Source organism: Crinia signifera, chromosome 3 (assembly GCF_055691185.1).
Source record: "Crinia signifera chromosome 3, ASM5569118v1, whole genome shotgun sequence".
Taxonomy (NCBI): domain Eukaryota; kingdom Metazoa; phylum Chordata; class Amphibia; order Anura; family Myobatrachidae; genus Crinia; species Crinia signifera.
Window position 1 is genome coordinate 302,158,182 of NC_139219.1, and position 24,924 is coordinate 302,183,105.

The 24,924-nt window shown below is 45.5% G+C and overlaps 1 protein-coding gene across 1 annotated transcript in view; it reads right to left on the reverse strand.

The window, feature by feature from the left end:
* ROCK2 (Rho associated coiled-coil containing protein kinase 2) overlaps nucleotides 1-24,924 on the reverse strand; it is a 150,803-nt gene that overhangs the window by 41,743 nt on the left and 84,136 nt on the right. The window contains exons 4-8 of the mRNA XM_083178553.1: nucleotides 23,103-23,240; nucleotides 22,208-22,468; nucleotides 11,942-12,086; nucleotides 5,997-6,135; nucleotides 1,937-2,028 (exon numbers count right to left, since the gene is read on the reverse strand). Of these exons, the coding sequence (XP_083034679.1) occupies nucleotides 1,937-2,028; nucleotides 5,997-6,135; nucleotides 11,942-12,086; nucleotides 22,208-22,468; nucleotides 23,103-23,240 (775 nt within the window). The remainder of the gene's footprint in view (nucleotides 1-1,936; nucleotides 2,029-5,996; nucleotides 6,136-11,941; nucleotides 12,087-22,207; nucleotides 22,469-23,102; nucleotides 23,241-24,924) is intronic.

Sequence of the window (24,924 nt, forward strand, 5' to 3'; positions counted from 1 at the left end):
GCCGGGCAGGCGAAGCAGGAGCCGGTGGGCGGGAGCCGGGCAGGCGAAGCAGGAGCCGGTGGGCGGGCGAAGCGGGAGACGGTGGGCGGGAGCCGAGCGGGCGAACCAAGGAGCCGGGTGGGCGGGCACATTGAAGACGGGTGCCGTCAGGGTGGGAGGGTGCTGCCTGCGTAGCGTGACCTGTGACCTTGTCACGCTGCGCAGAGCCGCACTGCCGGGATAGGAGTAGCCGGGCAGAGTCTGAGCACTCGCTCAGACGCTGCCCGGCATTAGACTGCGCATGCGCAGTCTAATCCCGAAATCCCGGGATTGGAAACGCCAATCGCGGGATTCAAATCCCGGCGTTTTTTAGGCCAAATCCTTGTCAGAATGGATCTGACTAATTACAAATACCCCTTAATATATACACAACGTTGAGTATCACTTCTCCAAAATGCTCGGGACCAGAAGCATTTTGAATAACAGATTACTATAATATTTTAATGAGGTATCTTGAGGCCGGGAAGGGACCCACAAAATGCATTTATGTTGTATAAACACATCAAACACATGAAATACACACTATTTTATTTTAGTTGTGCATAAATCAAGGTTTCAAAACATGAAACGAAGTTTGTGTACTGTATGTATGTATACACACACACACATACACCTGTCACAATGCATATATCCGTCTATAATTTATAAGAATATGTATTTGTGCAATATATACAATTTTGGGTGCAACAAACAGTTCTGAAAGTAAGCAGTGCCAAATTTATCTACACTGGGGCAGACAGATGCAATGGGGTATCTTAGATAAAGCTTACTTGTATTATTATTATTATTATACCATTTTACATACATAACACATTCGCTGCTGATACAAGAGAGATGTAGAAGAAGTTAGTAAGCGGTGTACATGCGCCTGGTTACAGGTATGTAGTGGTGACCACTCTAGATGTGATGTCATTAAAATGTACCCTACTCACTAATCAGCACCCTGCACCGATATTGAATACTAGAGGGTCGATCCTATTACATGTAAAGGGTGCGAGGTGCCATTGCCACAGAATTTAAACAGCACTTAATTTTGCACCCTTTGCGTCCTGCGCTATGGGGCAGCGGACACTTTGGAAGAATTCTGCCTGCTGCAAAGTGAGGCCGCTGCCGCAACGATTCGCACCCTCTAATTCATCATATTCAATAGGATCGACCCCTAGGTGTGGATGGTAAAAAATACTGTAGTACTATCATGCATCTGTCAGACAGAACCTTCCCCGGACACGCTCCAATCTAGGTGCGGCGTATGAACCACGCAGAAACACACCACAAACAAGCGTAACTCTTATAAGCGTTGCATAGTAGGAGCATTGTAGGACATTTAAATATATCTGTGACTCCTAACAAACTCCTTATTCACTGAGCGAGGGGAAATCATACATTCCTCTGCTGGGGCTGGAGATCTAAATCAACACGATGCAATATTCCAAAATAAACCGTATAGCAAAAAGGTTAAATACACTACAAACACTATATGGATTTTATATGAGATAAAAATGCAAATACAGCGAATACATGATTTGTCTGGTCTACGAGTTTGCGTCCCAACATACACACACAGTATAAAAAAAATATTATATATATATATATATATATATATATATATATATATACACATATATACACACATACAGAAATACATATAGATACAAACATAAATTATGCACACACTGCAATAGTAATCTTCTATGTACACAGCAATGCTGCAAATAAAGACTATATATAATACAACAGTCATTCTCCAGCAGTTGAATATTAATTGAATCTAACATTTGCTTATATACCAGATATGCAGGAATATGTAACATCACATTATACATATAAGAAATGATTAAAAGAAAATGACAACGTACTTTATAAAGCTGTATAAAAAACAACAAGCCAATGCACTTACTTTCCCTAATATTATCCCAGGTCCACTGGTCGTTCTTGAAGAAAGCGTGCTGTTTAATCTCCTCGATACCGTTCCTCCCGAGTCTCACCTCCCTGTACATAGCAGAGGAATCAGGAGTTATATCGGGAAGATACAGAGCCGTCTTTACACAAAAGTACAGTAACCCCTTCTACCAACGGTGCGACAAGTTGCTCGGAACGCCGCTACAAGTGCCCCAACTGCCTTCATAGCATCCACCAAATCCATTCAGTGCGTCTGATATCCCAAAGGAGAAGGAATGAAGGAAAAAGAAAAAAAAAACACACACACACAAAAAAAAAAAAAGAAAAAAGAAACCAGTTTGAGGCTTTTATAGTGCCACGTGTGGATTGAAAACTTTTTCATGCCGATCCTACGATTTAGGGGAAGTTCAGCGAGCGCTCGCCAGCATTTTAAATTAAAAAAAGGATCCTTTCAAAAGATGACTGCCAAGTACCGTGACAAAAGGATGCATATGGGAGATTAGGATAGCCGCGCCAACACTCATTAACCCCTTCGTAGCTTCCCTGCTCTCCTATCCCACGCAGGACTGGGAAAAGCTACCGGTCCTATAAAGGAAAAACGTCCCGTGATGGATATTAACCGATTATGAACTACTGTACGGTGGTGTTGAGTTTAAGAACCCCGCCAAGCATCAATATTTATATTGGCCAAGAATACCTCTCAGAAGAGGCTGAAGAACAGGACCCTCAGTGAGCAGAGAGGTACAAGGTGTGTAGAGAACATAGACACCTCTTGTGCTGTGAAATCCTAAGTACGTATATTAGGAAAATCAGAAATTCATCCGTTATACTCGGATATTACGATTTAAGTGAAGGTTCGAAATTTGGGAAATCTATTGGAAACCACTGCTCAGAGAAAAAGGTTTGTTTCACTTTAGTAACTGTCAGTATTGCATATAATGTACAGAACTAAAGCTGGCCAATAATGTAATCACTGTAATCAATCAAGGTATTATAGGGGTATTGGGTTGAAACACAGAGTACGTTATTTTCTTTATCACAGTTTAATCTGCGCGCACGCGCACAAACACACACACTCACACTCACTCGGATACAGACGATTGAAAAAATGTAATGGGTCCGATTACCAAGCCATGGATGGAGATAAAATGCCAGCCAATCAGCTACTGTCATTTGTCAAAGACAGCCCGTAACAAGGCAGCTAGGAGCGGATAGGTTGTACTTTATCTACGCCCATCACTGCATCCCTATCTAACCTAAACGCTGTAACCAAGAGACATATACAGGATTATTTAAGTAAAGGCACTGTATCCGTAAACTCTAAGTTCATTTTTACTGGATGTTAGAGTAGCCTCATGATTGACAGCTCAGTCAACATGATCTGGTTTCGGAAAGTCACTTGTGGTTTACTAATGCTCATCAACCGCGAGAACAAATGGCTAACGGGAAACTTTAGGGGATGTTGTCATTTGGTCTACAGCATGATTGTCGACAGTCATTAGGTCGACACCATTAGGTCGACATGGGAAAAAGGTCGACATGGGAAAAAGGTCCACATGGGAAAAAGGTCGACATGGGGAGAGGGCGAAAGGTCGTTAGTTCAACAGTGTCTAGGTCGACAGTCAAAAGGTCAACATGGGTTTTTTCAATGTTTTTTGAGCCGACGTGCCGACAGGCGGTATTTCATGCCCTACCCTCCACTAGGGCGTGATGGGAGAATAAAATAGTGTGCCGAGCGCAGCGAGGCATCGTGCCTGACGCACAGAGAGCGATGCGGTGCACTTTAAACTGTGTCCATGTCGACTGTGTTGACATTCAGGTAAAAAAAAAAGTGGGAAACCCATGTCGACCTTTTGACTGTCAACTTAGACATTGTCCAACTAATGACCTGTCAACCTTTTCCCATGTCAACCTTTTCCCATGTCAACCTAATGACTGTCGACCATCATGCTGTAGACCGTTTGAGCGGCGTTCAGCTTGAAAGCCGCCCAGTGTGTATGGGGCAGTGATGAGCTGGCTGCCACCTCATCTGCTGGTACTACCAGCAAAAATCGCTAAAACGGGCGAAAAACACTCAGTGTGTATGCACTGAGCGTTTTTCAGCACAGAAATTTTCCCCATCATAGTTATCCATACAAGCCGGGCAAAAAAATCCAGTGTGTATGGACCTTAACAGAGCAGAGGACCAGAGGAACTGACAGACATGCTTGATGGTGTAGCTTGGTGCATCCTTTCACAAGGGGCTTAAGCGCCAATATCACAGCAATACAAATACCGTATTTATCGGCGTATAACACGCACTTTTTCCCCCCTGAAAACAGGGGGAAAAGATGGGTGCGTGTTATACGCCGATATGCGTGCTATACGGCGGTAAATACACCCGACGGTACCTGTATTATATAATAGGTGCGCGCCAGTGGTGTCCAGGTGTGCACCACTGGCGCAGCACCTCTACCCCATACCTCCGATCAGCTCCAGCCCAGTCCCCCAGTCCCCCCCTGTCCCTGTGCTCCGGCGATCGGAGCTTCCCCGATCCCCCCGGCCCGCCTGTCACTTTACAGTGACGTCGGCGGCAGGCTCGGGTAATGTCGGCCAGGCTCGGGGGGACTCGGAAGCGCTCAGGCACCCGAGTCCTCCCGAGCCGCGAACATCCCCCAGCCTGCCGCCGACGTCACTGCTAAATGTGACAGGCGGCTAGGAAGGGGGAGAGAGGCAGCAGGTGCTGGTGCTGGCTGAAGACCACCGGGGGGCATATGGCAGTTGGCATCCACCTATGTACTGGTGTTGGGTCTTGTTGAGTTATGTCATCCTGCGATAGTCCTAGGACAGTGCAACTCACTCTGCACAGTCATAAAGCTAAGACCAAGCCAAAAGGAATCTTCAGGCTAGACATACATTATGCTCTTACAGGTAGAGAAAGATAATTGAGCAAGCTCAGTACCATGGGAGCGGAGGCGAGGGGGGGGCAGGCTGCTTCTAACCTTTGAGTTACCCTGAGTTACCCTTAATTTGCTTCAAAGTTTTTATTTAGAAATTTAACTTTTTTTCCTGAGATTTCACTTTTAAAATGAAGGTGCGTGTTATACGCCGATAAATACGGTAATTATGTAGTATCAGCATTTGCATATATAGTTTACCAATGGGAAACTTAAAAATAAAGAACAAAAAAAATGAAAACCGTTTAAAAAAAAGTTCTAAACAAGAAACTGGCTGGATGCACACAGACATTGTAAGCATCCCCGCGATGAAGCCCAGAATATCCAAATCAGACAAAACGCGTCGAGGTTTTCCTGTTGGTTGGCTCCATCTGGGATTACTATCCATTTCTGCTGTTCCGGAGCTTAATGTTTATGTTGCATGTGTAATAAAGATTTGTGATCACACTTTATACTGCAGGTATATACATTTTCCAATACTCCCTGTTCTGGAGAAGTGTTCCTGAAGGCTGGACCTGGCATCTACATTTGGGCATGAGGATATGTTCTGTGGTTGACATACGGCTCGGGTGCCGGATAACTGCCGACATCGGAATCCCGACTGTTTAGATGCCCGACAGTCAGTGGGTTAGTCTCCCTTGTGGGGGTCCACAACCCCCATAGAGGGAGAATAGAACCTGTGGTGAGCGAAGCGAGCCACCAAGCTCGCAGCAAGGGGCTTTCTTTGCGCTCACCCCCTGTCGGAGCACCGGCAGTCGGGATTCCGATGTTGGGATACTGACCGGCGGGATCCCTTTTGCCGGACCGCCATACCACACCCATAAGCCTCACATAAAGACACCCTGTGGATCATTTAGCACTAAGAGGCGCCTGTGCTCTACTTTGACTACTTCTCAGCCTCCACTGCAGGATTTGTTGTGTGTTTTCTCTTCTTCCTCAATTACCACCAAATCGGTAGCCAAACACCAATACAACAGGACACACAGACCACACCCACAACCCTCCACTGCAACGTACAAGCACAGTATCACTGCTGGTAGCGCTTATAGGTGGGAAGCACCGTGCGGACACATGGAAGATCCCAACCATCGCTAAGCGCAGACCTCCCCCCCAAAACACTACCTTTCTGTCAAGAAGGCACAGATTAGGTTCTTGGCATGCTTGGAAATTTCCACATCTTCTGGAAAGTTTAAGGAGTTCTTGTGATCCATGATCTTACTATAAGTGCCCACCAGGGAGTCAGCATAAAATGGAGTGTCCCCTGAAAAAAAGAAAAAGATGCATACAAAAAGATAAAAAAAAAAAAAAAGTAAAATCAATGACATGGTGACGGGATGTAATGAAGTCAGTGATCGATGGATGGTTTTTGATTTTGCCCCGTAAATGATTGCCCCTTTAAAAAACAAAAATCAGATCAGTCGGTATCAAGCACGCCTGGCAGTCTGACTCATTACATCCCGTCCTTTGTATTTTAAATTTGTTTTGCAAATACATTGGTAATACAGGTTATACTTATCCCGAATGCTCGGGACCGCAAGCATTTTGGATAAGGGATTTTTTAATATTTTTTTTCCATACTTACCTGGTCCTCTGGTGGTGCCGCGATGGTCCCCCAGAGGCCTTCAGGATCCTCTTCAGCAGCATCTTCGGTACCAGGGGTGCATTGCGCGAGTGCGCCGATATTGCCACCGAGGTGCCCGTGCACCCCTGGGACCAGATACGCCGCTGAAGAGGATCCTGAAGGCCGCCATGGACATCGGGGGACAAGGTTAGTATGAAAAAAAGAAGAGGGGGAACCAAACTCCCCCTGAAATATTCTGAAAAACCATGGTTTTCGGAATACAGGGATAAGGGAGACCCATCCTGTAGTAGTTCTTATATTTCAATGGTCAGCTCAAGATTAAATAGAAACTTTGTCCCATATCCAAGAAAGAAAATCTGGTACTCTTTACCTAGAACGGCGCCCGCGATCAGAATCGCGGGCGTCGGGGGTAAAAAATCGCGGTCATCGCGGGTAAATCGCGGGTACATCAAAATCGGGTACCCGCGATTACCGCGATTTTCCCATAGGGAACAATGTTAAAAAGCCTGATTGGCCGCGATTTTACTTTAAAATGCCTCAATGCCCGCGATTTTCACATAGGAATCAATGTTAAATGGGCTACAGAGCCCAAATAGCCCCAATTAACCCTTAAATGTCACCCAAATTTTTGTACGCCACCCCACGATCCACGCCAACCCGAAGCGTGGCGAGCGCAGCGAGCCCGCGAGGGGCGGCGGTACGCGTCCTCCGACCTTTTCATGCCCCCACTATCCACGTCGGCGTGGAGTTGAGAATAGAATAGTGTGGCGAGCGCAGCGAGCCACCGAGCCCGAAGCGTGGCGAGCGCAGCGAGCCCCGCGAGGGGACGCGGATACCTTCACAGGTAAACGCGCCCCTTCGCGGGCTTCACAGGTGTCCGCGTCGCCACGGACACCTGTGAAGTCCGCGAGGGGACGCGTATAACTGTGAAGGTATCCGCGTCCCCTCGCGGGGCTCGCTGCGCTCGCCACGCTTCGGGCTCGGTGGCTCGCTGCGCTCGCCACACTATTCTATTCTCAACTCCACGCCGACGTGGATAGTAGGGCATGAAAAGGTCGGAGGACGCGTACCGCCGCCCCTCGCGGGCTCGCTGCGCTCGCCACGCTTCGGGTTGGCGTGGATCGTGGGGTGGCGTACAAAAATTTGGGTGACATTTAAGGGTTAATTGGGGCTATTTGGGCTCTGTAGCCCATTTAACATTGATTCCTATGGTAAAATCGCGGGCATTGAGGCATTGAATGCAAAATCGCGGTCAATTATGCTTTTTAACATTGTTCCCTATGGGAAAATCGGGTGATCGCGGGCATCGCGTCGCGGCCGTTTATGTACTGCCCGCGATGTCGCGATCACCGCGATGGGCGCCGTTCTAGGTAAAGAGTACCGAAAATCTTTTTTTGGGGTTGAAATAATATCATCTATGTCTATAGTGGTTTTGTTGGTAATTGTGTACTAGCACGGCGCCCATCGCATCGCAGACCATAAGGCATGCGATGGTATGCGATGCTATACAATTTAAAATTGTATACCATCGAATTGTATGCCATTCTATGGCATATATGGCATATATGGCATATACAATGGTATGCGATTTAAAATTGTATAAGCACCTTAATGGGGGCTTACAATGTTAAATGCACCCCCACTGTGAACGTGAACCCAAAGCGTGGCGAGCCCGCACGGGGCGGCGGTACGCGTCCTATGACATTTTCATACCCCACTATCCACGTCGGCGTGGAGTTGATGTTATATAGTGTGGCGAGCCACCGAGCCACCACGGCCGAAGAGTGGTGAGCGCAGCGAGCCCCGCGAGGGGACGCGGAATACATGTAAAGTAATACGCGTCCCCTCGCCACACTATATACAATCAACTCCACGCCGACGTGGATAGTGGGGGTATGAAAAGGTCGTAGGACGCGTACCGCCGCCCCTTGCGGGCTCGCTGCGCTCACAACGCTTCGGGTTCACGTTCATAGTGGGGGTGGCGTGGGGGTGCATTTAACATTGTAAGCCCCCATTAGGGTGCTTATACAATTAAACATCGTATAGGGAGCTTATACAATTTTAAATCGCATCGCAGTGCATCAGGTGTATGGCATGCGATGCGATTATATGTTGTGCGACCAAATATTGTGGGCGCCGTGCTAGTACACAAGTACCGTTTTGTTTTTTGTATTTACATTTTTGTGGTTTGTTTTTGGATTTTAGCTTATTTTTAAATGGTCTTCAAAAATTCCTGCAAGCTGTTCGTTCATCCAGAGTTTCTGGAAAGGTACCTCAGCACTTTATGACCACTTTATGTTTCCGGGGGGATCCCAGTGATGTTACTGATAAAGCAGACAAGTGAGGCCTTAAGTAACCTCAAAAACATTATGGTTTGGTCATTTTGGTGTTTAGTAGGCTACATAAAGCCTTATAGCTCCTACAACACAACATTGTGATACGCCAGCGTTTGCCGCATAATTATACATGCGAGGATCGTTTTCCAAAATTAAATGTTTTCTAATTAAAATCATCATATTGGGTACAATAAGGTAATAAAGCAATTCATATTGAAAGAATTTTTTTTTGTAAAATTGCTGAGATTAGCAACATGACCAAAACAAACCATGGACTTATGAACAGAGTTTGTTCTCAGCAAGAGTGTGTTCCTGAGTCTTTAATGGCCATTTTCAGGCAGAAGCTCTGGTACAAGTTTGAGAAGCTGATTTGGTAGTGAGCAGTACCCAGCATAATGATCCTAAGAAACACATTTTAAAGTGAAATTATGATCATTTATGATCCTCTTCACTTGAATCTTCCCTGTCATTGTGCCTGTACTGGGGAAAATGTTCCCAATAAATAGGTCGCGACATGCTGAAAGCTTCTGTACTAGCGGCTAACACTGTACAGTGGCCCTGACAGATCGCTCAGCACACATCACTGACGTCACTGGGCGATCCACATTGCTCGGATCGCACAGCAAAATATCCAGGTGTATAGAACCCTACAAGATTTTCCCGGGACATGGCATACCAAGACGATTGCTTTGGTGAGACTGCGGAAGAGCTGTATAACGTATCCCTTGCAGAAAGTGTTTTCTCTTTTAAAACCACAAAAAAAAACAATACCACTTCCTATAAAAGCCAACAGAAGGATTTTACCGGAACATTCTTGTATACCGTACAAGGCAAATTCATTTTAAAGATTGCGTTTGTGAGGAGTGGACTGTACATTAATACCAGACGGGGCGCTTAATAACCCTGGGAGAGGCCGTCGGAGATCAAATAACAGATAACAGTAAAAAGAGGAAATCTCAATATTAGGAGAGTGTAATATAATCCTAGGGGAATTATACTGGCAATAGCAGAATATACACAGAAACACATGTAGACAGTATAACACTGGGCTGCAACCTTCCCGTAACCCCAGCAGGCACAATGCAATGGGTCTCGCTTAGATTTGCTGTTCTTTTATATCTCCTGCTCCGGCCATGACCTCTGTACAGTCTCTCCTCTCATTTTTTTTTTTTTTTTTAAACCTTTAGATTTATGTGGAGGAAAACAGTATATGTTCACTAGGTCGACAAGCTGAAAGGTCGACATGGTTGTAGGTTGACAGGTCATTAGATCGACATGGGGTTTTTCACTGTTTTTTTTTAACCGACATGTTCCGACAGGCGGTATTTCATGCCCTACCATCCACTAGGGCGTGGTGGGAGAATAAAATAGTGTGCCAAGTGTAGCGAGGTACCGGGCCTGAAGCATGGCGTGCGCAGCGAGCGAGGGGGATGCTGTGCTATGTTTCAGTGCCCATGTCGACTGTGTCAACATTTTGGGGGGGGGGGGGGGAGTGAAAAAACCATGTCCACCTTTTGACTGTCGACCCAATGCTTGTGTCGACCATCTTCTTGTAGACCTAATGATCCATACCCAGGAAAACACCGAACCATAACTGCGAGGGCGACTACAGAGGTATGCCCTAATAATAGATCTATTATTTTTGCTCCATAGAGAGCGATTCCGGTGTTGGCCTTTGGACTGTTGACCTTCCCACTGTCACGTTCTCAAACTCTGTCCTGAGGACCCCACACAGTGCACGTTTTCCAGGTCGCCCAGCAGGTGCACAGGTGCATTCATTACTGACTGACACATTTAAAAAGATCCACAGGTGGAGCTAATTATTTCTCTTGTGATTCTGTGAGGAGATCTGCAAATCATGCACTGTGTGGGGTCCTGACGACCGAGTTTGAGAACCTGTGACGTAAGCCATGTTGACCTCCCTCAAATGAGCCATATCCAATTGCACACCAATATAATGAAGAAGAGTCTAATGCTGGGGACACACCAGGACGACAAGGGTCTGATCCCACCAATCTAGATCCAATTCCGACCGATTGGATGTAGATTGTGTGGTGATTGGGCCCTTTTCTGTCCTGGTGTGGATCGATACCGATCGTTAATCAAATCCTACCTGCAGCAGGTAGGATCTGGACACGACCATACACCCGGGTGCGGGTCGCGATCGGATCGGTTTGTGCGCTCCGCATCATCGTGAGCGGGTCGGACGAGACACTGACGACGGGTCGTCCTGGTGTGTACCCCGCATAAGTGTATAATCAAAGTTGGCTACACAAGGGCCCTTATTCTCAAAATGGGAAAAACCATGTGCACTGCAGGTGGGGCAGATTTACCCTGCACAGTAACAAAATAACTCACACAAATCTAACTCTCTGCACACGTTACATCTGCCCCACCTGCAGTGCACATGGTTTTGCCCATTTTGAGAACAAATTTGTACTGCGATCAGATCTGAATAAGGGCCAAGGTGCGACAATGCAGCTGGCTTAAGATACAATCAACCGTATCATTGGTAAAAAAGGCTACGGGGGTATGTACATACAGAGATAACTCAATGTTTGGAAGCCTGTGGCTCATTAGTGTCATCAGATAACGACTATACATATAGGTCAATAGCCATCATTAGCAAATGTTTTTTTTTTTTTTTAACTTACACATTCTTGCTAGGATTACTACTAATCCTAAAATTACTATTATTAAATATTATGAGCAGTATGTGTAGCAGGTAACATACTACTATCTCTCCTGCTGTCAGATGTTCTTCAGTAAATGCATAAAACAGAGGAAAACTCAACCTTAAACTCTCTTGCAGGAGCGCACGCTTGTCATGAATATTCTAAAGTAAAACTTTGTCACTGACTTGGTCTCCCGAGTAACGGAAATCTTCCATACAAGATGCATATAAGAATCCCAACTGATATGCCTTGCTTTGTCATTTGAGCTTTTTGACCATTGTTTAATGAATCTTATGTTTGACATGACCTTTCTATGATAGCAGCGGAGGAAATACCCCTTAGTGTCTATACAATTGTATTCCAATACTGCATTTGATATCAACAAATTCCAGTATAGCTCTTCGCTACAAAAAACTGCAATATGAGATAACCCCCTACTTCCGACTAAGTGGCTAAAAAGCGCAAATCACTTACCAACCAGCATTTCAAAGAGGAAGACTCCCACGGACCACCAGTCGCATTCCCGTCCGTAGTAGCCATCTCCCCCTTGCGATTTCAGAACTTCAGGTGATATGTAGTCTGGAGTTCCGACAGCCGTGTCACACCGCACCATACCTGTCTAGGAGGACGGAACACATCAGTATAACAGCATGAAATGTGAACGGCACATACTCTGACACTGGGTTTACTTAATCTGCAGGAGAACCAATGTATAGTGTGAATAAGCTATGAGCAGAAGAGGATACCATTAGAGATCTACAAATTGCATCATTTGGGGTTAGTTGGAATTACTGATCATCCAGCTAAAATCATGCTAGAGGTTCCGTTGTTCTCTTCGAGGTTAACCTGTTAAGGTCAATAAGGCTGCTGTCTTTAAATTCTAGTGTTCATTCTAGCATCCGCCATATTTGAAAACCCATGCAGTTCCTCTTCCCTGCCTGGGGTGTCGCTGTCTGCTGTAGTGCTTTTAGCACAGTGTGGTCTGTATATCAGCACTGATATGCAAACCAGACCTGTGCTAGAAACACCACAGCAGACTGCGACACCCCAGGCAGGGAAGAGGAACTGCATGGGTTTTCAGAGATGGTGGGTGCTAGAGTGAACACTAAATACTCTCCATGTCTATAGTAAACATATACACACTGTGTAACCATTTAAAGCGAGTTTCCTATAGAACAGATTTACTTGTACAATACAATGTCACAGATCTTAAAGATCATGGCTACATGAATCTGGTCACCATTTATATGTAGGTTTGCTTCTTTCCATGTGTTGTGCCAAAAGGCAAAGTGCCAATGGCAAATGACTTTATTCCTGACCGCATAATTCCTACATCAATGTCCTAATGTCATCTGTCTGGGGAGGCTAACCTTATCCAGGATCAAACCATACAGTGGAAATAGCATCTGATATACAACAATAAAAATATACAACAATGTCTCTAAAATATGACTGTCGTTTGTGTGTCATTTATATCATAACACAGTGCAAGTGAGTAACAAGGTGATAAATGAGGCCTGTAACGCACAGTGTACAGAAAAGAGACCTTAATTAACCCATTGGAAATACAGTACTACTACCACCCACAATAAATGCGTAGCAAACACTCTTACTGCTGACAGACCACAAATGCGGGGTCGCACCGGGACCTTTAAATGGTTCAGTCCCGGTGTGACCCTGCATGTGCGGTCTGTTCAGACTGCACCAGCGCTGACGTCATGAGGGAGCACAGCATCAGTGCATCATCGGGGGTGGGGAAGGAGGCATCGCTGAGAGCTGGCGCTGTGCATAGCGCTGCCTCCTCCATAGTGTTAACAGGAAACCAACCCGCTCACACTGCACGGCAACGAACCGGTAAGAATTCTGCTTTTGACCCGGTTCGGATTGCCGTGTTGCTAGCGGTTAGCTGTAACCCCTTTCACATCGCACTAATTACCGGGTGAACCGGCAAGAAACCGGCTTTCCCGGGTAATTAGCTGTGATGTGAAAGGGGTAGGAGTGTACTTTTGCAGGTTTATACCTATGGTGCTATAGTGTTTAGAGATTGTATAGCTTCAATTTAGTTTAGTCGATAACGATCCAAATCTAGTTGCAAAGATACTTTAGTTATAAACATCTATAATGCCTTCTCCGTCTGTCTCCTTTTTGTCAAGTTACCATCCCCTGCAGAGCCACAGTGGGCCCACTTCTGCTGACAGAGGTATCCGGTTGATTGGTCTACAGTGTCTAGGTAGCCAGTCAAAAGGTCGACACAGGAAAAGGTCGACAAATGTTTTTTTTCCTTTAAAAAAAAAAAGTTTTGGGACTTTTACACATTAACATGCACATGGAATGGGAGTGGTCATGAATGAAACGAGGGTACACGCTACACTAATTGGGGTTCTATGTCGACATTGATACACACAAAAACTCTTGTCCACCTTTTACATGCCGACATATCGATGGTCTGCCTAGACACACCTCTGAGAGGGCATGGCCATCTTTGTAGCTTGCATACACTAGTACGAGGCATAGCATGTGATACTTCTGCAAATGGTCCAGCACCTCCCCGCGTCTGTTACACGCGATACATTATATGCAAAGTGACTGCATACGATGTATCGCAAGCGATCCCATTCACTGGCCGTGGGATATGATAAATCCTGCTTGCAGCACTGACAATCTTGGGTATCCGATGCATACAGGACAGCAAATTACATACGATTTTTTCCAGTCTTCCTGTACTATGAGAATCATGGACAGGGAAAGCCATTATTATGTCCATGTGCCCCGACCGGACATCCATGACCGCTACTCACACAATGTCAGTTCTACACTGGGTCACATGTTCATCACCATGGGAACATAGAGCAATGCACAGCCAAACCACAATGTGGTTAGATAGTCTATCGTTGATGTTATGGATGACGTGGCATCGATGTTGGCAGCCAATTAAAAAAGGCTGGTCACGTGATAAAGTGCAAGGTGAGAACCCTCCAGCCAATCAGCTGTTTCGAAAAATGACAGTTATGAGTTGATTGGCTGGTGCATTATCATCTTACAGTTCATCTCCTCTTCATCACTTCACCAAGCTTAATACATCTGCCCCGCAGTGACCCAGGCCAGCAGTGTCAAAGGGGTATTAGTCTTCTCCTTTTCTTTCCAAACTCATCTCTATACACTATTCACAGACACACTATAGCATATATACTATATTTCACATGCAAGTATATACGTGGCACATAACGTCCTACAAGCCACATGCGCATAACATCTGCTATACCTGTACATAGAACAAATAGATAATCATTAACTTAAATGCACATATCATTTTAATGTAATGAAGCCAACACTATAAAAGGAAAGATTGCACTGATGTGATACTTAATTTAAAAGGTTACAGTGATAAACCGTTCAACAGAGGATACAATGGGCCTAATTCAGACAAGAACGCAGGAGTGACCGATTGTGCGTGTTCCATAGCGGTGGATCAATAATAATAATAATAATAATAATAATAATAATAATAATAATAATAATAATAATAATAATAATAATAATAAAATGTCACTTCTCAAAAATGCCCTGATAGGTCCCTGTTTTCTAACGCTCACCCTCCCTGCCCCCCAGGCCTCCAGTGTGTCCAAAGTGCAACAAGATCCTCTCCGCATATGTGCACCACTGCTCCGCACATGTGCAAATAACAATCATAGTGTTGATTTTAGCACCCTGCATCGGTCACGACCCACGCAGTTGCTCTTTCCTGCCTAGGGTGTCGCTCTCTGCTCTGGTGCTTATAGCACACTCTGGTCTATATCTCTGCACTGATCAGTATCCAAATAGCATCCACCTCTGAATGTGCCCCAATATCAATGGGCAAGTATATACCACCAGACTACTGCGCCTGTTACCTTCATGCGTACTTTCCTTCCATGTTCCCATTACACCTCGCATGTACCCATGTACTGTATAAATCATCTCATCATTTCAATCTATGACTCCATCTAATATTAATCACAATATAAATTAAGTACAGAACAATCATTCCCATACATATACTCATATCTCAGCCTATAAGAACCCTGATCCTATCATTCCGTTCCCGATATCCTGTAAGCTTACATAAAAGGGATCAGTGGGAGTGTCTAGCCGGACGCCGCTCCCTATACTGTACACAATACAGTATAGTCCCCTCCTTTTGCCAAACAGGAGGGGATATAGGCTCCATCCAGAGGCTATGGGATTTTAGAGGGGTCTATAGGAATCTCCCGAAGCCCCATAGGGCTCCCCTCGACAAAAGGACATAACTTCTTTTTACTGCAAGCCGCTGAGAGGGACCGCAGGCTCCAAGTTAAAGGGGCCCACGGGATTTTAAAGGAGTCCCTTAAATATACTGCCTGAACCCCCACGGGGAATCCCCCTACAGCAATACCGCAGTGAAACCCCTTATACAAACCAATCGTGGAACCCCACTGCATATCCACACCAACTAATCCCCTCCCATTATTGTGTATTACCATTTCTTTTTGCATTTTGTTCTCTTGTATTTTTTAACTTTTTTTCACATATTCTCTATTCATTTGCCTGAAGTAAACAGATGTTGGAACATATTTTCCTTGACTAATTCCTTAATTTATGAACACAAGCCTAAAAAAACCCTGCCGATATACACCCCTAAATTAACCTAAGGGACACAACAATTAAGATTCAATGGGGCTGATGTATTAAGCCTTAACAAGAGATAAATGCAAGGGTGACAAAGAGAGATAAACGTCCAGCCAATCACCTGCTAACTGCCATGTTACAGGCTGTGTTTGAAAAAAGTCAGTAAGGAGCTGATTGGCTGGACATTTATCTCTCCTTATCACCCTTGCATTTATCTCTTGTTAAGGCTTAATACATCTGCCCCAATGCACCTACTGGCAGCGCTTATGCCCATAGTCTAAACCACTATTTACCAATTACTAGTACTACCCATGAGGTCTTTCCTCCTACTGCTAGAGGACAAATCCAGTGTCCCTAATGGCAGTGAGAGAGAGGGAACAAAGTGAGAGAGAGGGAACACCACGCTGGCACCATATAAATACTAAAAATACAATGATAAAAGCATTACCCCACTCAAGCGTATAGGCCAAAGACAGCCATGAAACGCTGTAAATAAAGAAAACACAGAAAATAATAAAAGCTTAACACATTATCCCTTCATCCTCCACAATATGACACTTGGCAGCCGTGCCCCTATTCCAGACACCTACTGGAACTTGCCGCAACACAAACCCGCTTATTCAGGCAAACAAGGGCTCGTGCATGGGATGCTGACATTGGAACTTCCTCTCTCTTAGCTAAATAAATGCTTTTGTTTCCCAAGACAACCAATATCCACTGCTTATCTTGAACAGCTAACCACACTGTTGGCGTATGCAGGGACTCTGCCAGAGCAAACGTCAATAAAACCCTAACAGAGTGCCAGGAAGTGTTTATCCCTCGCTAGTAAAACATGCGGCGGGACGTCTCGCCGGCCCTGTAAAAACCTTTAGCACCTTGTTAAATGGCACTGGACTTCATTTCAGTGTTTGGGGGTTTTGTGAACAATTCATTAGTTTCGCCACAAACATGTTTTTAAATCAATTATCTAATTGATCGGTAGACTAAATGTGTGGACGTTACAGCAGCAAAATACAGAAGGCAGTCAATCGTTTCATGCAATTGATTAAAGCGTACAATAATAAAACAGTACAGCCTGCACACAAGATGAGACCTACTGTATGTGTTATTATGCTACGCAAACCAGAGAGAAGATGAAGGAAGTGTGACAACAGTTTCCTAATCACTCGTTATATAGAGAAGAAGAAGGACTGTCTTTTGAGGTACAAGGGCGTACTCGCCCAATCCGGCTGAAACAGTTACTGCTTTAGGGCTGTTGCCCAATTTATCACAAATTACTACAATGGAGGTGGAATAGTTACACCCAGGGCCTACAGACTAAATAACAGTGAATGCACCCTTCCCAAAAAGAAAGTATTACTCTATGAATAGTAATCAATAAATACCAACTTTTCAAAATCCCTCTGGACAGCAAACAAGCATGGCTGCCAGTCACATGTATGCACACAAGCGCACTCATATCAAGTGATGGCAGAGGTAGGAGAAAGAAGGGGGAGTAGGTACTTTCTGTATACAGGCAGCCTTGTATTAGGCATCTCTGATGCACTAGAGGTGTTTGGATCACCAGGAGTACAATAAATCAGAGATTTCAATAATGATATGCCCCATCTAAGGTGCTATGCAGCACACACACACACACACACACACACACACACACACACGTGTTTGTTTTATATCCTACACTTTATAGAGCCAGAATGTATGCTCATAATATCGGTTATAGGACGTTTGTCACATGAGACTGATAACAATTCAGGACTTGGGGTAGATGTATGAAGCAGTGATAAGGAGGGAGAAGTGGCGCATGGCAACCAATCACCTGCTCTCTATGTATTTATATTATGCAAATGATAGATATGACTTCTGTGCTGATTGGTTGCCATGGGTCACTTCTCCTCTGGCTCACTTCTCCTCCCTTATAACTGCTTCATTCATCTGCCCCACAGTACCAACCAACCAGCTCCTGCCTGTAAAATTACAGTTAGGAGCCAATTGGCTGGTGCTTTAAACCTCTCCGCTTTATCTCTTGCCAAGGCACAGTGGGACTGCTATCGCTAGTTACGCTGATACCGTTGCGGTTTCCACTTTCTCTGACATTTCTCGACCGTCGTATTACAATATTAATTTGTCACTCCTGGGTCATATACTCATTACCTTGGTAAACTTATCTGTTCCTCTCCTTTTTAGGGATTCTTTATTAAGAAAAAATTAAATAAAACAAATTTAAAATAAAATAAATAGGAATGCTGTCAAATACCAGAAAGCAATATTATATAATATATGTGTGTATATACACAGTGTCATACAATATTGATTTACATATATCCACAAACACTGTATTATTTAGTTATATTATATGTAGCTATATCACCATACCACCACTAGCTGGCGCTGAAAGGCGCACACAACTTCTGCTGCTCTCCAGAATACACATCGCAGCTAAATACTTCCCATAGATACATCATAATAAATATATGTCTATCACTCCGCTTCTTTCACACGTATATCCTTCTCCTATAGGGCAACGTGTAAGTGAACAGGAAAACAAAGCTGGAACACTCTGTACTGTGTGCTCGAATCCCAGGGAGCAGAACAGTCACTGTGACTTGTTCAGGAAGAATTTAATAAAAGGACCACTGGCATCGCTGACTGGAATGTTTACACACTGAGCTCTGTGACAGGAGTGGTTATTTACTAAGAATACATGCAGAACTTGTGAGGATGCAGCAACCACTCTGCAATTAGCATTCATCACTGGAGTGAAAGTTACACAAAAGATAGGGGGCCAGATGCACTAAGCTTCAAAAGTGATAAAATGGAGAGTGATAAACAGCCAGCCAATCAGCTCCTGCCTGACATGTTTCAAACACAGTCTGTGACATGGCAGGTAGGAGCTGATTGGCTGGCTGTTTATCACACTCCATTTTATCACTTTTGTTAATCTTTTCCATGTCGACATTTTGTCAGTGTTGACCTAGTCACCCTATTGACTGCCGACCTAAACACTGTTTTGACCAGGCATGTCCAAACCTTGGCCCTCCAGTTGTTGTGAAACTACATGTCCCATCATGCCTTGCCACAGTTTTGCTATTAGGGAATGCCAAAACTATTGCAAGGCATGCTGGGATGTGTAGTTTCAAAACAGCTGGAGGGCCATAGTTTGGACATGCCTGGTGTAGACCTTCCATCCACAGCCCTGTGATGTGCAGCTGGGTTTATTAAATATATGTGCTATGTTTTTGTTTGCCGATTCCTCTATGGGACTCCAGGAATGATTTGCTGACAAATCATGTCATGTTAGTGCGCAAGGTTCTAGCGGATACTCGTGCCGTTACTGGGCAGAGTCAGTTAACTCCACCTACAGAGTAATAAAACCGGGGTCATAGGTCCAAATCCATACTCCGATACCTTGCGTAGAGTGAAGATTACAGCATTATTCTATTCTGGTAGGTAATGATATTTGTTCTAGACATGCCAAGCGAATAGACGTTCTATTTTAAAGGTCTATATTCTATCACACAGCAAAGGAAATGGTGATAACTTAAACGAAAGATAGCAGATTAGAGATGTGCCCGGACCCCCGTGTTAATTTATCCTCATTTGCTTTGGTTCGGAATTTGGTTTGTTTAAAAACGGTCAGGGAAAAAAAAAAAAAAAAATCAATAAAAAAGCTGAAATCTGAATTCCAAACTGAAGGAAGATACAAACCAGGTTTTGGTTTGCTTTAGATCAGACATGTCCAACGTTAGCCCTCCAGATGTTGTAAAACTACACATCCCAGCATGCTTTGCAATAGTTTTAGCATTCTCTAATCTGTGACAAAGCATGCTGGGATGTGTAGTTTCATAACATCTGGAGGGCCAACGTTGGACATGCCTGCTTTAGATCCACAAAATTCAGGTGGTTTTGGATTTTTGGAGAACCGAACTGTACATCTCTACTACTTATGGGAACAAGCCTTCTTCCTGTTTATATATCTGTACCAAGAGAACTTCATATCAAAGTTTACTCACAGAAATATATTCATTGCAAGGTCAAAATTGACAGTAATATCTGAAGAATTGAGATTTTAATAAATAAACATTTTTGAATAGAGATACAGTTTAAAGCTTATCGTTTTGACGTCAAGATGCCGCATGGACAGATCAGTTCCCGGTCGGGCCACCCACACAGACAAAAACCAGGACGGATTCAGGTGTTCAGTGGGAAATTGAAGGTTAACAAGGGGTAAACTTGTTTCCTGACCCCTGATGGATCGGAGCATAGACCTAGGAGGTCACCGACAGGACAGGAAGTACAGTCCTGCCTGTCCGAAATTATGTATGATGCTATCACTCCTCGATCTGCTTGGGCAAACACTTTAAGCCCACACACACTGTCTGACTTTGCATCAATTCAGCTTATGAAACAAAGACCATCTAAATCCCTGTAGAAGCGAAGATCATCTCACCATGCACTTTTATACGAGAGAATGTTATATACAGGGAGCAGCAGGACGGACTCCAGAACCCTACATCTGATGTAACAGGTCATTGCCTTAGAGCCAGATGTATCCAGCTTCAAAAAGTGATAAATTGGAGAGTGATAAAAAACCAGCCAATCAGCTCCTTTTCAAACCCAGGGTGTAATATGTCAGTTAGCAGCTGATTGGCTGGCTGTTTTCACTCTCCATTTTATCACTTTTTGAAGCTTGATTCGTCTGGCCCTTATTCATTTACAGCCAGATCAAAAGCTGGCCACACATATACAGATCGATTGTCAAATTGGGCTGGTTGGAACAAAAACCTGGTAATGGATGAGTGACAGTTTTTGGCAGTTTTCCAGCATTTCAAAGCAAATGGTCAACTGTCATTTACTCTCATCCATTACCAGGTTTTTGTTCCAACCAGCCCAATCTGACAATTGATCTGTAGATGTATGGCCAGCTTAAGTTAAATCAGTAAGGAAGCTCTCCCATTGCATCATCTTCACGTGGCTCCCTGTAAAGGCCCCCATACACTAGGGCGACTTGTCCTTAGGACAAGTCGCCCCCGACTTCCCCCTGAGCTTCCCCGGCTGCTCCCCGGGGGAGCTTGATTAGATTGGCACTTGATGTGCCATTTTTTACATGTGATAAATCGTCTCGATTTATCACATGTAAAAAACCCGGGGAGCAGGGGGGGGCTGCTGGTGGGAGCAGGGGGGCTGGGGACGCTGCGGGGACACAGACGCTGCGGGGGACACAGGCGCTGCGGGGGACACAGGCGCTGCGGGGGACACAGGCGCTGCGGGGGACACAGGCGCTGCGGGGGACACAGGCGCTGCGGGGGACACAGGCGCTGCGGGGCCAGGCGCTGCGGGGGACACAGGCGCTGCGGGGGACACAGGCGCTGCGGGAGACACAGGCGCTGCGGGAGACACAGGCGCTGCGGGGGACACAGGCGGCATAGAGCCGGGCAGAGGGAGCCGGGAGCTGTCAGTGCTAGAAAAAAAAGCCTATACAATGAATGGGCAGCCTGTGATTGGCTGAGTGCTCTCTCAGCCAATTGCTGACTGGCTGAGAGAGCACTCAGCCAATCACAGGCCGCCCATTCATTGTATGGGCTTTTTTTTTTTATTCAGTGCTGACAGCTCCCGGCTCCCCCCGCCCGGGTCTATGCCGCCTGTGTCCCCCGCAGCGTCCCCAGCCCCCCTGCTCCCTCCACCGCCCCACTAGGTCCCAAGTCGGGTGGTCGGACGTGCAGCAGGTCCGACCACCCGACGCAGATCCGATGCGCACGGGACCGCACATCGGATCTGAGGGGACATCAAAACTAGCAGATTTTGGTCCGATTTAGGCCAGATCCGACTGATCTGGCCTAAATCTGACCAAAATCGGCTAGTGTATGGGGGCCTTAAGACTGTCATAAATGTAATGCATGTACAACAAACCCAGTTAAACAGAATGAAGTCACCATGCAGGATTGTGATGCCTCGAGGAAGGCAAACAGCCCGATCTATATATCCAAGAAAGGTTCCGTGACTCGTTACGTGACCGGCAGATCATGATATCATGCGGTAATTACATCTGTAGATGTCATACAATCCTGATTCGCTTTCTTTTCTTAATATACTTACTTCATCCATCTTCATACATGTGCCAAAATCCGCAAGCTTGAGATGTCCATACTTGTCCAAAAGCATGTTGTCAGGCTTAACATCTCGGTGGATCAATCCCATGGAGTGAATGGCATCGAGGGCAAGAACTACTTCGGCGGTGTAGAATTTCGCCCACTTTTCAGGCACATCGTAATTACTCATTAGGTTGACGAGGTCACCCCCTGGCATGTACTCCATCACCATGTAAAGGTACTTATCATCTTGAAAGGCACAAGACAGCTGTAGAAGGCCAAACAGGAAATATTTAGTAATAGCTACAGAGAGGATGATAATAATACACTTGTACAAGTACCATAGTACACAGTAAAACACGGGTTTGGTAACAAATCCAGTGGAATAGTTGTGAATTCATGTGTGCTAACGCCAGTTTGTACAGCACAGACATAGGGCCAGATTCTCTAAGCTTCAAAAGTGATACAATGGAGAGTGATAAACAGCCAGCCAATCAGCTCCTACCTGACATTTTTCCAAACACAGTCTGTGACATGGCAGGTAGGAGCTGATTGGCTGGCTGTTTATCACTCTCCATTTTATCACTTTTGAAGCTTAGTGAATCTGGCCCACGGCCTCCTGCGCACCAAGCTGCATATTAACTTTGAGTGCCAAGTGAATTGATCAAAATAGGTGTGAAAATTGCCAAGCAAACATGTTTATTCATCATAATAACCTGTAATGTTTCCCTTATATAGGAAATATAATCTTTTTTCTTTTTTTGTACACAACATTATTTATTTGCATTTATATAACAAATGTGAGCGTCGCTGGCATTTTCAGCGGATATTTTCAACACATCTCTAACAGAGATGTTGGGCCCAAAGGGTTAAACCTTGACAAAGTAAGTAAAACACATTACCTGGACTACCCAAGGACTATTTGCAAAGGCCATGATATCCCTTTCTTCCCAAAAAAAGGCAGAATCGGATCTTTTAATCATTTCAAACTTGCTAAGCAGCTTCATTGCATATACTTTTTGTGAGCTTCTGTGTCGCACCTAAAGGGAGGGGAGAAACACAAAGCAGATAAGGAGCACAGTCCGACCTTACATATGCTTCACGCAGGACATTCTCTATAGCACTAGTCACCAACCCGCCAAAACGATGAAGCAGCGGGGGCCAGCGGCTCTGCCATGATGAGGTGAGGTGAGTAAAGGTGTGTAGGAATGTGTGTGTGTGCGTCTGAACATAGTACCATTATTGCACCATAGAGGTGAGGACCAGTGTTAGGCTTTTAATATATAGGATGAGGTTACTGCAGGCGAACCAGAATAACCCCCTGTCCCTGCAAGGGCAAATTCACTCCCCGATGGACAAAACTGTGTGCAGTGCAGGTGGGGCAGATGTAACATGTGCAGAGAGAGTTAGATTTGGGTGTTTTATTGTTTCTGTGCAGGTAAAATACTGGCTGCTTTATTTGTAAACTGTAACCTACTGCTGTAGGTGTAGTCTCTGCCTGGCATGTACCAGCTGTAGGTGTAGTCTCTGCCTGGCATGTACCAGCTGTAGGTGCAGTCTCTGCCTGGCATGTACCAGCTGTAGGTGCAGTCTCTGCCTGGCATGTACCAGCTGTAGGTGCAGTCTCTGCATGGCATGTACCAGCTGTAGGTGCAGTCTCTGCCTGGCATGTACCAGCTGTAGGTGCAGTCTCTGCCTGGCATGTACCAGCTGTAGGTGCAGTCTCTGCCTGGCATGTACCAGCTGTAGGTGCAGTCTCTGCCTGGCATGTACCAGCTGTAGGTGCAGTCTCTGCCTGGCATGTACCAGCTGTAGGTGCAGTCTCTGCCTGGCATGTACCAGCTGTAGGTGCAGTCTCTGCCTGGCATGTACCAGCTGTAGGTGCAGTCTCTGCCTGGCATGTACCAGCTGTAGGTGCAGTCTCTGCCTGGCATGTACCAGCTGTAGGTGCAGTCTCTGCCTGGCATGTACCAGCTGTAGGTGCAGTCTCTGCATGGCATGTACCAGCTGTAGGTGCAGTCTCTGCCTGGCATGTACCAGCTGTAGGTGCAGTCTCTGCCTGGCATGTACCAGCTGTAGGTGCAGTCTCTGCCTGGCATGTACCAGCTGTAGGTGCAGTCTCTGCCTGGCATGTACCAGCTGTAGGTGTAGTCTCTGCCTGGCATGTACCAGCTGTAGGTGCAGTCTCTGCATGGCATGTACCAGCTGTAGGTGCAGTCTCTGCATGGCATGTACCAGCTGTAGGTGCAGTCTCTGCCTGGCATGTACCAGCTGTAGGTGTAGTCTCTGCCTGGCATGTACCAGCTGTAGTCTCTGCCTGGCATGTACCAGCTGTAGGTGTAGTCTCTGCCTGGCATGTACCAGCTGTAGGTGTAGTCTCTGCCTGGCATGTACCAGCTGTAAGTGCAGTCTCTGCCTGGCATGTACCAGCTGTAAGTGCAGTCTCTGCCTGGCATGTACCAGCTGTAAGTGCAGTCTCTGCCTGGCATGTACCAGCTGTAAGTGCAGTCTCTGCCTGGCATGTACCAGCTGTAGGTGCAGTCTCTGCATGGCATGTACCAGCTGTAGGTGCAGTCTCTGCATGGCATGTACCAGCTGTAAGTGCAGTCTCTGCCTGGCATGTACCAGCTGTAGGTGCAGTCTCTGCCTGGCATGTACCAGCTGTAGGTGCAGTCTCTGCCTGGCATGTACCAGCTGTAGGTGCAGTCTCTGCATGGCATGTAC